This window comes from Aptenodytes patagonicus, chromosome 7 (assembly GCF_965638725.1).
Source record: "Aptenodytes patagonicus chromosome 7, bAptPat1.pri.cur, whole genome shotgun sequence".
NCBI classification, from domain to species: domain Eukaryota; kingdom Metazoa; phylum Chordata; class Aves; order Sphenisciformes; family Spheniscidae; genus Aptenodytes; species Aptenodytes patagonicus.
Window position 1 is genome coordinate 54,412,131 of NC_134955.1, and position 17,721 is coordinate 54,429,851.

The following is a 17,721-nucleotide window of genomic DNA, read 5'->3' on the forward strand; positions in this document are numbered from 1 at the left end:
TTTACTATGTAAATGTAAAATGTAAATGTAAATGACTGTAGTCATTTCTACACACATGTACTCATACTGTACATAAATGCAAAAAAGGGCTTCCTTATCATTAAAGCTTACAGTACAGATTTTTCATCCTCTCAGCTCATTTTAGAAGTGCTCCACTCTCCTGTACCTTGTATAAACAGCATAATGGGGATAGACTGGGATACGTGGGGAGGCAAGAGGGCCCATGTTCTGTTACAAAATCATAGACTAGAAACAGATTAGTTTAGGTTGGAAGAGACCTCTGCAGGACATTTGGTCCAAACCCCTAGCTCAAACCAGGGCCAACCTCCAAATTAGATCAAATTATGGCTTATTATATGCTGTGGAACTTGCATTACACTAAGGAAAAAGACAACTAAGGTCTCTAAATAAACCCTAAACTGATCTCAATATATTTTCAAATAGAAGCTCTACTTTCACATTTGGTAATTTAGCAAGCTATTGGTTATCTCCATTAAGTTACTGATATGTAAGGAAAAAACACTAGATATGTAATCTTCATATGCAAGACTTAAAATAATATTTGTGAAATAATTTGGAAGATTCATGACAACCCTGAGAGAAGGTACCTCAGTTTCATAGATATGGAAACTGGGCCATGAATATATTGTATGATGATTAACAAAGCAGATCAAGGACAGAACCAGAAACAGAATCCAGGACTCTAATTCTTCCAAATACTTTTTGATTTGCTATAGTAACTGCAGGTTCCCTTGAATGCAGAACTTCTTTCATCTTCTATACTGACTAGACAAAAGCCGTAGGAAAAAAGTTGCCTCCGCAGTAACAGTATGCTTAACTCCTAAAAGGTCTTGGAAAAAGACATAGCAATGTGTTTGGCAAGTGCTGATTATAGTTTCTTCAAAATACCTGGTCATGATAAACTTCATGTAACTTCACTACATTCGGGTGTCCTTCGCAGAGTTTCAGAGCTGTTATTTCTCTCTGGGTGTTGGCTTCCATTCTGAAAAAATTGGGCAGTCATTTTGTACCAATTTTACTGAGCAAATTGCACATTCAAAGTGTTACACCTATTTTTTTTAATTGCTTGCAATCCAGATTTTTTTAATATTACAACCGCTTGAACACAATTAAAAGCATATTCAAAGTAAGCTGAGCAAAACTCTCCACGTAACCCTGCAAGTTAGGACATTAAAAAACCACACCCAAATCAAACAACGTTTCTGATGCAACTGCAACTTGCTACAGCAAAAGCTGAAATGATATTATAGAATAGTTTCTATCTAAAACAAACCTTTCCTCTAGTCCAGGGCAATTTGACTTCACCTCTGTTCCTACAAGTATGTTAGTTCAGCTTTATATTCAAGATTGAAATTATTGGCCCAGTCCTTTTCCATTCTTATAGGAGGCAAGTACTTCCAAAGTTGTATGGAAACTATGAGATCCTACTAGAAAAAAGAGCAACATCATCTAGATATGAACTGTGTTATACAAATGAACCCCTAAACAGGCCATTTTAAAAATCTGAAATGGAAGAGGTAAGAAGATACTAGCTCCAGAGCAAAAATCATCGCACAAATTCTCTTTCAAGTACTGAAATCCATAGCCAAAAAAGTGAACACAGTGAACATTATAAAAACTATGTGAACGGGTACAGAGCAGAACATTTTATTTTCCACTAAATATGTATGTTGATTTGTTTTGGGCAAATAATGCCTGAAAGTTTTTGCCAAAACTCTCTCCAAGAAAGGCTAATCCTGTACTGACTTAAGAGAATGGCCTTATGACAACAACACAGATAGAATCTCTCTCACCACACGTGTTCTTGAGTTTTGGTTGCCTTTTTTTTTTTTCTTCTTAATTAGGAACTGTGATGAGAATTTTGTGCTGGAGAATTCTGTTTTTCTGCAGGCTTCATATAATCAACAAGTAAACTAAGCTGTTCCACCTGCATCACTGCTGATTATGTTGTTTAAACTGAAAATTACTTCAGGTCCTTAAGAAATTAAAAAAACTGACTCAGATAGTCTTTCCTCCCTAAACTACTATCAGGAGAAGGTGGACCTAGGAAACAGATGAAAAAGGTTCAGTATCATGAAAAACCTTTGAAATTTGTGCGTGGACTTTTCTGAGTATTTTCCCTCTATAAATAGTTACCATCTCAGATTTTAAACAGAAAATATTGTGAAAAAACAAATGGGAAGCTCTAAAACAGTAACTCAAGCAAGTTTACAAGACTCCCATGTTTCATTGGCCTTCAGACACACAGATAAACCTCATTGTTGGATGGAGGCAGGTCCAGCACTACTAACAAAGCAACACCACAGAGGAACTCTTGATCTGAGCTTTCACCTCACGTATCATGAAAAGGTTTGCCTAGGTGAAGGATTCATTTTTTTGGCACCTTTGATGGGTAGGAGTGAAAGACCGTCTGACTTTGAGGCAAAGAAGTTACTAGAAACCTATTATACTTTTCCTTTTAGCAAGAGTTATAGTGTGGTCCTCAGAGCAATATTATTTACAGTTTAACAGTTTCTTATTCAGGGCTGGTTTGTGTCCAGCCATTCAGAGTGTGGGTTTATTGCTACCCCTAAATACTACACAAACATACTCACAGCCTGCAATCCTCAAAAAAAAAAAAAGTCTCTGTATACAGACCACTTCTTACCTTCATTTAGCCTGGTCCACAAGGATGAAAGAGAAAGAGCAAACGAACCTGTGAGTAATATCATTTAGGGACATAATTTCTAAAAGTTTATTTCTATGGGAAAAGTCAATACTAGTTTGCTCACTGTTATCCAGAAACAAAAAAATCCATTAGCTTAAGATGAGATGGGAGTACTGATCTACAGCTCTGCGTGCACCACAGGAAAAAATTTTGAATGTAGACACAAGGCAGAAATTGCCAGCTTAAAATACCCTATGTAGGTATCTACTGTGTACTACTTGTCTAAGGTCTCATTATAATGAGTGAAATCCTAGTTCGTGAATATTACAGGGTGAACTAGTTCACCGTAAAATACATACCTAGAGTAGGATTCAGTGGCCTAAGCATAGGAAAGCCTGGAAGACATCTACATAAAGGTAGTAGTCACAAGACTGATGGGAATTGGAGAACAGAGAGGAACCAACAGATGCTAAAATGGCACTACGTAGATGCCTATGTTTAAGTTACTGAATCCCACTACGAGTGCCTGGTCATTCGAGTGTCTCTGTAGGCTCCGCTAACAGTTTTGAGTAGGCCTCCATTAATCATAGCAGACCTCAGAAAACTGACTCAGACACCTATATTTAGGTGTCTTATTCTTGAACTTATCCTATCCAAAAAGCCTGTGATGAAACACTTAAGTCTGGTGGACAGTTACTTCTAGAGTCTAGAAAAACAGAGGTACAGCCAAATGTCTTGGAGAAGAGATCACTGTGAACTATCATTCTGATAGAACATTTATACTTCCCCTTTCCTTTCCTGCCAGCATTCTACAACATGCTAGGGACATATTTACTAATGAACATTGCAAAACGAAGCTAAAAATCCATCCACCCCTCAAAGAATCCCTTATCTTCATTTTTCTCTGGGCAGAAACTGCCAGAGGTATCTATTCTGGAAGAGGACCAGATGGTCCCCACGTACAAAGCAAGTCAGCTGCCTCCATTCTGGTGTTCTCTTCAGAACATCCAGGAAACAAGATGCAACTTACAACTCCATAGTCTAATTCCATTTTACACACACACACTTAATTAGATCTGAGGCAACCCACACTATAGATCCTTCTTAAAAGCAATGTCCTAGCTAATCACCTGGGCTGCTTAGGAAAGGGAGCTGGCATAAGCCTACATTCAGTTCACTTAAGTCTAAAGATAGGAGGGCCTTATACCTTACTCTGGTTAGGAGCAAAATTAGGGGGAATTAGGGTAGAATACAACTAGGAACCAGAAAAGTACCCTTTAGGTTTCTTCTTGTGTCCTCCCCAACAAGAACAACATTTTGTTTCAAAAGACTCTCAGAATCTTTTAAAGGTCATAAGGTTACTATAAGTTTCTGTAGACTCTTCAAATAGGAAATTATTTTAAAGTTATTTTTCCACTTCCAAAAATGTAGCGAACATTATTCTAATCCATGGGTGACAGTAAGCAAAGAAAATATTTTTATTGTCTTATAGAATATTTATACCTTTTGCTAATTATTTTTACTGCATACTCTTGGCTAGTTTTCTTGTGTAAGCACTTTCGACAAATGGAAAAACTTCCTTCTCCCAATGGTTTCTCTTTCAGATCCAGTTCATAATGATGATAAAATGGAGAGTCCTGTTAGGAAACTGTCTGTATTTAGTTCTGCAGAATACTTTTAGTATACACAGTCAAAGACAAAGAGTAAAGTTTCGTGAGAATCTTTCATCTACATTTAAAATTGCAAAAGAGCTCTCTTTCTGATAAAATATAATCTTAACTTCTATTTAATAATATGCACAGACTTTATTCTAACAATCAAAGAGTAAATCTTATGTTACATTAAACAATCACTAAATAAATCATTACTACTACAATAACTTAAGATACAAAATATTCAGACAAACAGGATCAAAGATGGCTGTACATACATTTATCCACAAAACTATGTGCTCGTTCGAAGACATCACAATAGCATGTGTTCTTATAAGGCTTCACACAACTATACATACTTTCGGGCAAATACATCATAGAAGGAATTCTGATATACTAAAGTAGCTTCAAAAATATCTACAATGGTTGGCTGAATAAGAACTATCAGGAGTCAAATTACTATTACTACTATACTTCAGTCCTCTGGAAAACTAGACAATCATCTCATTTTTCAGATTAAACTTCAACCACTTCTTAACAGTGCCACATGCAAATTATATGCTTGGATCATCTGAGGAGCCATTACAGAGAACAGATAAATGAATAATCACTACTTTGTAATCTGTAGCCTAGCTTGTGATTGCTGCTTTGAAAGTTATATGCAGTTCCAAATTAACCAAATTAATTCAGCTCTTGATATTATTATTACCTTCATCATAGCACTTCTGGCAATAGTTGTAGTTCCAGGCCGCTCATCCCCCATATAAAACTGAAGAGGATCTACTGTAGCTGCATTGCGTTTAAACAAAATAGAAGGTGCAACGAAAGAATATCCCTGTGAAATTAAGACATCAGAAAAGGGCATGGCTTGAAATTGTTGCACACAAACTATCATACCGCATACAAAACATCAGAAGTTTCAGCAGAATTTTTCAAAGAAATCAGAATTTTCATAACATAATACAGAAACTGTAACTGGCTCATTGATGGATAGATATTACTCTGTTCAATGCGAACAGGTATCTTCCTGGAATTAGTTATATGATTCTCCACAGTTACAGATAAAATGATGACAACAATACAAAAATTCTGGTAAATAATGCTAAAAATCTGGCTCAGCTTCAATTGTTTTGCAACAGTGATAACGGCTTATACTTCAAACTGGCTAGCTTCCCAGAACACCTTTAAGTTAAGGCATGAAATAGTTTTTATGTTGTGATGTAAGCAAACCATTTTAAATGGTAAAACAAAATAAACTTCGTATTAATGACGTGCCCAGTTTGGGTATCGTAACAAGAACAGCTGTGACTACCACTGCAGGATGAATCAGATTGTATTATGACATGCATAAATTGCTTGCTACAGTCACTACAAACCTAAACTTCCAAAATACGATGCTACATTCCTGTACACTAAGCTGCTTAAAAACAGCCAATAAAAAAAACCAACAAAGCACAAGGAGGGGGAGGAGACAAAGCAGTCTGAACTGCTGTTCACCACTGCAGCTTTGGTACCAAGTTCAAGGCTGCACATTTGACATCCAGACTGTGCAGTCCAAGAAAAGATCATTCTTTAATAGCATAGAGGAGATGGTAAGGAAAGCTTTGTTACTGGTCTGTATATAGTAGTCTAACAATTAGAGCACTCCTAAAGGATGTGGAAGGCCTACATTCAACTCCGCAGTTAGCTCCCACTTCCCAAAGGAATACCTCAACTAGAGCATAATGTGGACATGGGCAAACTACATTGCTGTTGTCGAAGCTGGTAGCTCAGGCTGATGGAGTCAAGATGACAAGACTCATAAGGTATGAAGAATCAATAAAGGACAGACTGACTTTAGTCCAGCAGGTAGGACATTCAGCTGGGAATGGAGACACATGGAATTTTATGTTTGCAGTAGGACTATTTCCACCTTTCTCATTTTGCAATTGCTGAACAAACTAGTTATACACGTGGAACTGTTCAATAAATGATTTTTTTTAAATTAATGTGAATTCTTAAAATACCTGAAATATTCTTTCTGAAGTCTGAGGGGTTGCTGCAGGAGAATATGTCGGATCCATTTCTGTAAACTCTTCTGCAAAATTACTGACATCCAACTCATCTCTGATTACCGGTTTAAATGGAGCTGATACTTTTTTGGCAGCTAAATCATCCCAATTCATATTCTAAACCAAAACCAGGAAAATAAGTTTGAATCAAATGAAAATTTAACAGAAGCAGATATTGGAAAGACAGACTTGCCCAGAAACAAACAGTCCTAACTCCATTTCCTATTTTCCACAGGCAGATGAAAAGCATTCAAATTATGCCCTACTAATTTGCTTAGGTGAAGGCAAGAAGTATCATACTTATTTGCAAGTAGACAGAATCCAGTTAAAAAAAATCAACACAAAAATTTAACAGTGGAGATAAGCCAAAAAATTAGCGTGACAGCCCTTAAATTTCTTCCTCTATTTCAGAGGAAACAACATTTCTATTTTTGTAAGCCATAGTGCATGCATGCAGTATCTTCAACTTTTCATTGCTGATTTCTATGCTCAATTACTAATCCCAGCTTCCAGAGCCCTGAGAGCATAACGCCTCTGGATTCTTACTTAAATGCTTGGCTAGAAGTAGGAAGCATAGACATGGTAGTTATGAGAAAATGGCCCTATTACTGTAAAAGAGTGGAACTGAAATGAAGTCAAGATTAGAAAATAGCGTATGAGGAAAAAATGTATCTTCCAAAACAAACACTGAATAAAGGAAGTTTAACTCTACTTTGTCAGACTCTCTTATAAGAGGAAGGAAATACAGAAGGGATGAGAAGAAATTCAGACGTTAAAAAGCCAAGATATTGCCCATGCTGAATGTTATGATAATTACATTGAAAATATTTATTTGAAAGGTTTAATTTATACTACCAACTTTAAATACTCCAAAATTTATACTAATTAAAAATATATTTAACTTCAGAAGCACTGGAAATACATAGTTTTTTCAAAGAAAGCACAGAAACAATTTTAACCGCAATGGATGGAACAGTACAGATGTTGTATGCAAATCCAGTCTTCGTCATTGTTTGAAACCAAATGTTAATAGACTGAAATCTGAACAGAATTAAAATCTACTAAACAAGACTAAAGATTTAATTAGGCAAAGGAAAACACAGAAGAGGCATTTATCACTAATGGTGAATTTTATCAATATTCAAATTTTACTAATAATGTTAGTGGCAAACTTTCTTTTAAAAAAACAACACACAACGTATAATTTAAGTGTTTTCCATTAAACCCTCTGGTTTAAGTAGTGTGTCTTTTGGCTGCTTCAAGTAACTGTTAGAAACAGACAGAATATATTAAAATCTACCATGCCCTTCTTGTAGTATGCACAGTATCCGTATACATAACCACATGGATATTCTTACTAACTTCCACACAATTGTTCATGCAATTAACACACCTCTAAGCTATTCTGTTAACAAAACAACAGAATTTCTTTAGACTTGGATTTCAAAGGCACTTCAAAGGTAAGTGGTATCTGGGGAGTTTTGTTGTTTGTTTTACCTGGAAAAAGGGATGCTGTTTGATTTCATCAGCATCAGTGGGACCACAACCTAGCCTCTTCTTGGGGTCTTTCATCAAAAGACGCTGAATTATATCCTTAGACAGTGCACTCATTTCTTGTGGATAAGGTGGCTCACTTTTTAATATTCTCCTATAAAACAAAAAAATAACAATTATTTGGTAATTACTTAACATGTGGAGTGTTATATCAAATAGTTACCACACTAATGGCAGCGTTTAACATTTCACTTAAACTTCTATTGTACCCAAAGGCAGGAGGATGACAAACGTGAAACCAACTTTTTTTTTTAATAAAGAAAGGTTTGAAGAAATGCAGACATGAAACATGACATCTGTAGGAGATAAGTTATGTAACTTAATCCACAAAAGAGAAACAATCCTCATTTCATACATACTGAGCTTACTATTTAAAAGAAATCTCATAGCTACAACAGATAGCTCCACAAAAACATCAACTTGATGCCTAACAGCAGTCAAAAAACCAAAAACAACTCCAATGTTAAAAACTATTAGAAAATAAAGAGGAAAAAACCCACACTTGGGCCATTTGAGGTTTGCCTGCACCTTGTATATTGCGTGCAGTGCTCATGCCCTACTCTCAAAAAGAGGCACTATAACTGGAAAAGTTTTAGAGAAGAGTAACAAGATTAATCAGAAATACAGAATGTGTTTCATATGAAAAGCTACAAAAAAGGCTAGGACTATCCAGCTTAGTGGAAAAGGGGACTTAAGGGGACTGGGCGTAGTGTTCCCCTCAAAATGACAAACGGTAAAGAGAAAGTGGATAAGGACCTCACTGTCTCTTTCAATACAAGAACTAGGAGCCATCAAATAAAGCTAGTTGAAGTTCAAAATCTTGGAAGCCTAAGTAGAATCACATTTCAATACTCGTCTTTTATATGTGTAGCTCCCACAGTTTTATATAAAGAGAAAGGCAAGTTTTCCTTCAGTTACTCCAACTGTAGATATTGAAGCTAAGGACTCTGAAGGAAAATTGAGAATGCATACACAGACAACACATACCAAAGACACGTCAACAGGTTTAAAGAGATACACACACAAAACCCTTTAGCATACAGAATCACAGAATGGTTGAGGTTGAAAGGGATCTCTGGAGGTCATTTGGTCCAAGCCCCCTGCTCAGACATAGTCACCTAGAGCCAGTTGCCCACGACCATGTCCAGAAGCCTTTTGAATATCTCCAAGGAGGGAGACTCCACCACCTCCGTGGGCAGCCTGTGCCAGTGCTCAGTCACCCCCACAGTAAAAAAGTGTTTCCTGATGTTCAGAGGGAACCTTCTGTGTTTCAGTTTGTACCTGTTACCTCTGGTCCTGTCACTGGGCATCACTGAAAAGAGCCTGGCTCCCTCTTCTTTGTACTCTCCCTTCACGTATTTGTACACACTGATGAGATCCACCCTGAGCTTTCCCTTCTCCAGGTGGAACAGTCCCAGCCTTTCCTCATATGCTTCAGTACCTTAATCTTCTTAGTGGCCCTTCCTTGGGTTCTCTCCAGTATGTCCACTTCTCTCTTGTACTGGGGAGACCAGAACTGGACCCAGTACTCCAGGCGTGGCCTCACCATTGCTGAGTAGAAAGGAAGGATCACCTGCCTCAACCTGCTGATACTTTGTCTAATGCAGCCCAGGATACCATTTGCTGCCTTTGCCACAAGGGCACATTGCTGGCTCATGTTCAACTTGGTGTCTATATATCTATATGCATACTCTCACTGTGCTGACTTCCAGAAGCACGATACATAGCAGAAGGTCTTACAGTGCCTCCACTAAACACAGACTGAAAGATTTTGAAGCTATAAGAGGCTGTGAGGCTGAAATTATATGAAGTTGTGGCAGCACTAAAATCTCAATTGTTATATGTCTCTGATAAGCGCTTAAGTTGATCACTGCAGGACATTTCTAAATTTTGTTTAAAGTTACTGCATGACATATCCTTAGAGTCAGCTATCCCATGGGAAATTTTTTATCTTGAAATACGTAACTTCTTGGATTACTCCAAAAATAGATGCAAACAGATTGTTTCCTAAATAATCTTGTCCCACCAATGTGGAAGGACAAAAACAAGTTCAATATGCACATATCCCAGGGGTTGTTTCTACTGACGTAGTATCCAATTTCAAGCAAACAAAAAGACAAAGGAAGCTAATCTCTTGGTTTAAGTAGCACTGAAATGAGTTAGGAAAATACAGTCTGAGTTTTAAGATGGATTGTTTCTTTAAATGAGGTAAGGATGATCTGCCAATAAGGGTCTAAATCACAGCCACTCTGCTAGCAGAAGTAACAGCAACCATAAGCCTTGTCTTCAACTTCTGGACACACTTCACTTTACAGAAAAGGAGAAGAAAGCACAGTATTTCCAAATGATTTCTTAATTAGGGATGTTAATACCAAATTTAAACATCACTAAAGAAGAGGATTCTTTCACTGTAGGACTGGTGGAGAAGTAAAGATTCAGCCTCTTCAGAAGTCATCCAGTTTCAGAAAGGGGAAGTGGGTAAGGAAGTAAGAAGACCTTCCTATTGTAAGACAGGAGACAGAACATCTTAATAGCAAAATTTCTTGATTTACAGGAGGGCCAACAAAATCTACAATGACTTCTTAGCTTGAAAATCACTTCAGTTAGAGGAGTCCAAGGAAATGTATTTATCAACCTTTCTGATGAGAGAATCAGAAAGGTATAACAAAGATCCTGGAAAGAGACAAGTTCTCTTTGGGCTCTCAGAAGCGGGGTGGGGGTGGCGGGGGGGAACCTAAGTCAGTATTTTAATTGATTTCTAAAGCAATGGGATTGTGAATCTGGGATGTCCTTAGAATCCAAAAGAGAAATTCTAGAGCATTTTCCCATCTGAAAAATGTCAGAGACTACAGATGGCCAAGTCAGATAAAAATCTGAAAAAAGATGCTGAACTGGGATGATTGGTAACATGGGTAACAAAGAGAATAAATGAGTGCAATTTCTCTGTGCAGCCTCAGAAGATCAGTCTCTGTAATAGTGATGCTGATAAGTGCTAGCAATAAGATTATTGCCCATGTCTCAGGCTTCTGATGCAAATACAAACATTCACATAAGAAAAAGAGAGTGAAACAAATATAAGCAGTGGAAAGGCTTTTATAGAACCCTGCACTGCAAAGTTACCGGAAAATTCTTAGCCAAAAGAAGTACTTCCACAGTAACAACACTAGTAAGTCTAATCCTTCTAATTGCAAATTTCCAGTGACATATTGCATGTCTTCGGTCAGCCTGCGAACTGCAATTGATTGTGCCATTGATGTGGTAACTGAGCAGAGAGTCCCAGCTGAAGCTGAGACAGTTTATAAACTAACTTTTCGTATTACCTGACATTCTGCTCTTTGGGTAGAAACCACTCCTTAAATTCTTGGGGGAAGGAATCCGCTATAAAGATTAGATCTGTCAAAACAATTAGCATACATATTTTGCCAATAATAGTTTGGTATAACACTGTATTTTACCTAATGGAAAACTTCTGTGGCAACAGCATCAGTAATTCCTGCCTTTTGCCAAGATTACTGTTTTAAATTATTTCTTTTTATAGGCAGAATTAACAATGAAGTGGTATTTAGCTATGTGAAAAGCAAGCTATGATTATATTGAGGGATATCTTCTATCTGTTGATGCTCCTAGAGCCCACTGCAGAGAAGGCAGCATTTTGCCATGCTGTACAAGCAGACTCCATGTAAGCTGCATTTATACATGCCAGCGGCACTCGTTCAGAAATACTTTTGAGGTTGACTGATACTATAAGATATTCATGATGCTCTGGACTGGTTCACAGAAGCACGCTACAGAAGTAGTGAAGAATGAAGGTAGTTTCTTTAGAAGTTCCAGGAACTACTTGCAATTATCATGGAATTGAAGTACGTGAAGCTGTACACGCATCAGTTAGGATGGAAAGCAAGCTGCCAGAAAAGAAAGACCATCTGGAATCAACATGTGAGAGAGCAGAAATTGGTGAAGACTAATCAAGTAGCTTGATCAAGTAAAGAGAAGGATAAGTCACTCAAGGCTATAACAGTAGCCCATAAAGTGTTCAGAGGAAGGAAGCTGCGTGTGTCAGAGTCCTTCCCGTGATGTCTGTGCTTCTGAAAAGAAGCTACAGCCTTTAGCATCAACCTTCCTTTCCTTTTCTGAATCACCTCCATCCTCTTGTACATTTCATGTTTATCTGGTCCAATAACAGTGACAGAAGTAAGCAGGAAGAATTAAGTATCCCAAGTGGCAACTGTGGTCAAAGCTGCTGAAGGACTACTCTGCCGTATTTTCTGCTTCTCCTAGCCTAGTACAACGCCTCTGAGCTGGGATGAGCTGAGATTGCCCCTGCTGATGAGAGCACTCTGGCTGTACTGAAAACACTTTGAGAGAAACTATCCCTTGCATAAGTCAAGGAGGTTATCACTTTGAAATCCTGGATCGTTTCCATCTTACCCTTCTCTATGGCAGACTACGCAGAGCTAGGAGTTAACCCCACTGGTATTGTTTTTCAGGAACTTAAGCTCTGATGAGCTTCTCCCATAAATACTACAGACCAAGAGCATACATGATAACGTGAAGGACGTGCTAAGAATGATAAGGAGGAGAAGGAGATGCTTAATCTTCAGTGAGTGGATGATACAGTAGGGAAATGACACCTTGACCTTTAGATGCTCCTCCTCTTTATCAGCATCTTCAGAGCCACTCCTATTTAACAGGTGCAGGCTGCTGAGCCTGACAAATCAGCCAAGGAACTCACTGATTTTATTATGAAAAATTCATAGAGTTGCCACCACTGATCTATGCTAGCTCATAGTTTAAAAGTTACATAGACTGACCACAGGTTTCTTATCTGTTCTTTACCAAAGCAGTAGAGATGGGATACGTGTTTGCTAGCTGAGTAAAACATCCTTCTACAGAAGGCATAGTATTTAAAACCAACCAGAAATGCAAAAAACGTGCCAAAGGCTTATACTACGATGTCAGTCTAAAGAGAATTTGAAGAGGATTCTGACCTCGTTCATTCCAGGGTGACAGTCTTAAGGACTTAAGCAGGAATGCCCTTGCAATGCTCAGTAAAGGCCTTATAAAGACAGTGTCATTGGGAGTTTTCCCAACATGGACAGCAGATTGCTCCCAGTGATTAAGATAAAATGAAAGGGGAAAATATGCTGTTAGCCAGAATCTGAAAGATATTTTCTTAATTTTTCATTTTAATTAACTCTGTAAACAGCTAAACTAGTCAAAATTCTGATGCACTGTGTAGCTGAGAAAATCCAATTTACGTCAAAGAATATGAAAACATCTATTGACAACAGGACCAATTTGGCAATTTGACTTATTGATCAATTTGACCAATTTATCTTTTAGCATTCGATTGACCAATCTATAAACTCTATTGCAAAAATTACTATTAAATATATCCACTGAGTGATCATTTTGAGAAGTAAAGCATAAGCTATGGAAAACTAACTGAAGATGGCATGCTTGAACAAACTAATGCCAATTCATTATTGGAAACCATAACTATGTAACTTGTTTAAAATAGCAACAGTGAGAAACAAAACTAATTGCCAGGAAGGAGGATGAAAAAGTTTAGGAAGTGGTAACCATTAGGTGCCAACCAAAGAAAGATTTTATAGACAGAGAAAAAAAAACAAAACCCAACTATCTTGGTCAAGATACAGACATAAAAATATGTGCTACTGGATGGAAGCCACCTTTCACCCTCCACTGTGATTAGCCTGAAAGCACATGCCTGAACCTGACTGTGGAAGAGATGATAATAAAACATCAAAAGTGCAGAACCTGGAAGCTTTTTCTGCTTCCACCAGGTAAAAGACACGATCAGATCACAAAAAACTGAAAGGATCACCATAGCTGACCAACAGAAACATTAGGCTTATACTAGAACTGTTACTATAGTCTATTATCAGTGCCCTCAGAACTGTATTGTAAGCATCACCAAAAAGATACATATCCATCCTGATGTTCAGGGAGTAAGAGAAAGCAATCCCAAGTTGCAACCCTGTTAAAGGGCAGAGGGACAAGCTCCCAAAGCACTGTTTTCACCTTCACATTTGAGAATGACTCTACTGAATACCCTGTCATCTCAGAACTACTAATGCCAGGTACTTTTGCTCCAGCTTTGAGCAGCCAGATCTACATGCGCATCCCCAGTTCTAGGCAAGTCAGAGACTTTGATGCAATACTTATGACTTTCTTAAAACCATCTGCTTTACTGAAAGGTTGAACTGATCTGTAGGCAGTCGCTGATGTGATGTGATTCACATTAAGTCTAGCATCAAATGGTTTCCTTCATGTGGCAGGGATTTCCTAACTCATTGCTATCTGTTAGAAAAGCATCACTACATTATTGTCTATCAGCTCTTGGACTCTGGACTCCCTGTCTAGGCATATAAATGCTGTATATTCTAGGTAGACAGCTATACGCTCTAGGACAAAATTCTAGAAGACACCATGCAAATTACAAGTTGGATTTAATGACTGCTCTGTCCTTTAAAAGATCTAGCAATCACTGGAGTCTTCACAGGCAGAGAATAAAGAAGGGATTATCCCAGTGTATGCCTGCTATGAATCTTCCCAACAGTTTTATCAAGAAAAGGTTTCTTGCAGAATTGTGGACAAAATAACTTGATAGCATCTAATGGATGGTCAAATTTCAGCCATCCTCCATGAAGTTTAAATAAAGTCTAACCAACTATATCAAATAAAGAGCATAGGCTGCTATTAGCATTTGTATGCTAATATGGCATTATGTGCTTCTACAGATTATTTTATAGATGTATATATGTATAAAAATGGAAAAAGATAGATATCTCTCTATTCATAACCCCAAAGCTGATAAGATTTTCTAAGCTGCTGCAGAGCAGCAAAATAATACTCCAAAAACTTCATGCTCATTTTAAATCCCTGTATGTATGACGAGACCCTCAAAAGTCAACACCCTAAAATGGATTTGTCTGTCTTTCAAACCAGCACTACAAATCACTCATGGTCAAACTGAAAATACTGGGTGTGTAATCAAACCCAGCCCTTGCCTATGCTTTTGCAGGATGGGTCCTATCCACAGCTCTGCAGCAATGGAAGTCCAGAATTCTCAAAAATGAAAGGAAGATTTGGGAAGAAGAGAGAAGAAAGGGGAGAGGGCATGCTAGAAAAGGAGAGATACTTGAATAGTTCTGTGAAATTTTTTTAATCAAGTTTAATAACCATAACACCAAGCATGTGAACAAAAAGCATCTTCAGAGACAGAGACACAGAGACATAAGGGAAATTAAAGTATGCACTTAAGTTGCACTTGCCATGAAAGAGAAGTCCACAGTGTTGTCAAAACGGTTATGATAAAAGAACTGAACACAATGTCTCATCAGAAGGAGTAAAAAGAGATACAAACCACACAGTAACTATTTCTGACAGAAGAACTGAACTGTCCATTAGAGAGAGATTTCAGAACAAAACTTCATGCTCAAATTTATAAGCAGATAGCCATTGTGCCACACAAGGGAATAACATTATCTAAAAATATCTAAGATTACTTCCCACCTAGGTAAAATAAAAGAAGGACCTGGATTCATTTAGAAGACTTTTTTCCTTAAACTCAGAAAAATCAAAGGCCATGGAAACTATGCTTTCAGGGATTGTGACTAAGGAAGAGAAAACTGAATTCTCTAAGTCTGCTGCAATTGGCAAGTTAAAGCATATTTAGGTTAGGGAATACAATTTCTGTTTAGAAAAACTTGCCACCCAGAAAGAAGTTTGTACCAACTCATAGCTCTGTGCCAGTGCTAGTGATTTCATTACCACTGGCAACTGTAAATATCTGATGAAGTTATCTGCAATTCATTTTTCATCAGTTTAGAGAGGAAATGAAACTAGAAAGATCAAAAATAGTCACTGAGATAATATGGAACCTATTTAATTATAGGTGTAAAATTATCTAGAGTCTGCATCCCAATTTAACAGAAAACTTTATAGAAAAGGCTGCAGACATAATTAAAAGAATTAACAATCAAAAAAAGGACATTAAGTGTAAACTGCAAATGTATCTTCAGTGACAAAATTATCAAAGAAAAAATGAAATAAAGATCATACCTCCTAGGCCAGACAGGCTTAGGATAAAGACAGGTACTGAAAATTCAGCTGTTATTTCTTGAAAGAACCCAGTGTATTCACGCTAGAGGTAAATACAAGGAGAGTATTTCTGAAAAGCCATGAATATGGTAACAAGAATTTCTAAATTTAACAGGCTAGCATGTCAGGAAGGGCAGATCATTTCTTTCAGGCATGCTCTCAAGCGAGTAGTTCAACAGCTTCCCAAGTTGCAGCAAACTCTACACAGTCCCCTTCAATCCTTAGAAAAAAGTTTCTCTTTCCTTCTTCTCCGAGATGTGCTTCTGCTCCCTACACTTCCCACCCTCTGCCTGGGCTGCAGGAGCACCACAGCCTGTGATATCTCACATCCATTCTGCCTGCTCTACTCTACCCTCAGGGAAAGCCCCAAACACACTCCCGTTGTTTCCCAAGGCACGCAGCAACCACCATTCCCCAGAAGGTTCCACGTGACTCAGTGCAGCAGCCAGGACAGAGAAAACAGCAATGTTCTCACATGCTCAGCCACACTCTTAAAAGGAGCATAACATTCATTACATAATAAACTACGAACACACAAAATGGATGTAATCCAGCACAGAAATTGCTATCAATGGAAAGGATTCAGAAACCATGGGTCTTATGAGTACTGAAGTAACAGAAGACAGATGAAATCAAGTCTGAAATGCAGTCATACAGTTGGGACTAATGAGATTTCAGCTATAAACTAGGGGCTTATCAGTTGGAAGTGATAGAAAAGGAAAAGGAATTAGATCTATCAGTCCACCATTGGCATCAACAAGAGGAATCATAGAAAAAAGGAAGGAATCTTTTTGTTCAGATGGTGAATTACTACTTCCCTTAAACAAGATCCTCTTGAAACATCAACAGGAATAAACTGTCCATATGTAAGAAAGAACACCACAAGCTGAGTTAAGAAAAGGCTTTTTCAGGAAACAAGACGACTTGGGAACATCTTTATCTAAAGAAAACTAAGAATTTACCTTCTAAATTTATCAAAATAAAAGCTGAAAGACCACAGGATCAATGTCTATAAATGCGTAGCATAAATACCAAACAGAACAAAAGCATACTGAGCAACACAATATACTTGCCACAACTAAATTTATATCAGAAATTAGGTTATTAGCCATCAGAGGATGGATGTTAACAACCTTGCGGTTTCTCAGCTTTGAATTCAATCTTAAATTATCAGAAAGATTAAGATATTAAAGAGCACAGAAGGACCTACCAAAAGACAGTCAAATCCTGTAGAATACATATCTAAAAAGTTTCCCAGTTTTGGGGAAAAACTATTATCTGTAAAATTCACATCAAGGTTCTCTCTAAAAAATTCGTAACTCCTTCAGAGTTCCATTTAGTAAATCTTGGGAGTCAAAATTACCAATTCAGACATGGCATAAGTAAGCAATCAACAAAATTTCTAACCTTAAATAGGTCAGAAAGAGTTAATTTAAGTTTTAACTCCACCATAATGACTAAGAGAGTGAAGTCCTGAATTTTGCTTTGTTAATGGATTCCCCTCCCTCCGCCCCATATTTTTTCTAGTGGCCCTCTAAGTTTCCTGTTCTGTTAGAGACCTAGAAATCAATAAACAGGTCTCAACCTTCCAAGAAATTGCCTGAATTTATAACAGAAGTAAAATAAATTATCTAAATAATTGATGTATGTTCTGTTGCCCATTATAACC

General features: G+C 37.5%; 1 protein-coding gene across 5 annotated transcripts in view; it reads right to left on the reverse strand.

Annotated features, from left to right (window-relative positions):
* RPS6KA5 (ribosomal protein S6 kinase A5) overlaps nucleotides 1-17,721 on the reverse strand; it is an 84,914-nt gene that overhangs the window by 12,788 nt on the left and 54,405 nt on the right. For all 5 annotated transcript variants that reach the window (XM_076345272.1, XM_076345275.1, XM_076345277.1 and 2 more), the window contains 5 exons: nucleotides 7,869-8,019; nucleotides 6,327-6,488; nucleotides 5,030-5,155; nucleotides 4,172-4,305; nucleotides 910-1,003 (listed from right to left, as the gene is read on the reverse strand). In XM_076345272.1, the coding sequence (XP_076201387.1) occupies nucleotides 910-1,003; nucleotides 4,172-4,305; nucleotides 5,030-5,155; nucleotides 6,327-6,488; nucleotides 7,869-8,019 (667 nt within the window). The remainder of the gene's footprint in view (nucleotides 1-909; nucleotides 1,004-4,171; nucleotides 4,306-5,029; nucleotides 5,156-6,326; nucleotides 6,489-7,868; nucleotides 8,020-17,721) is intronic.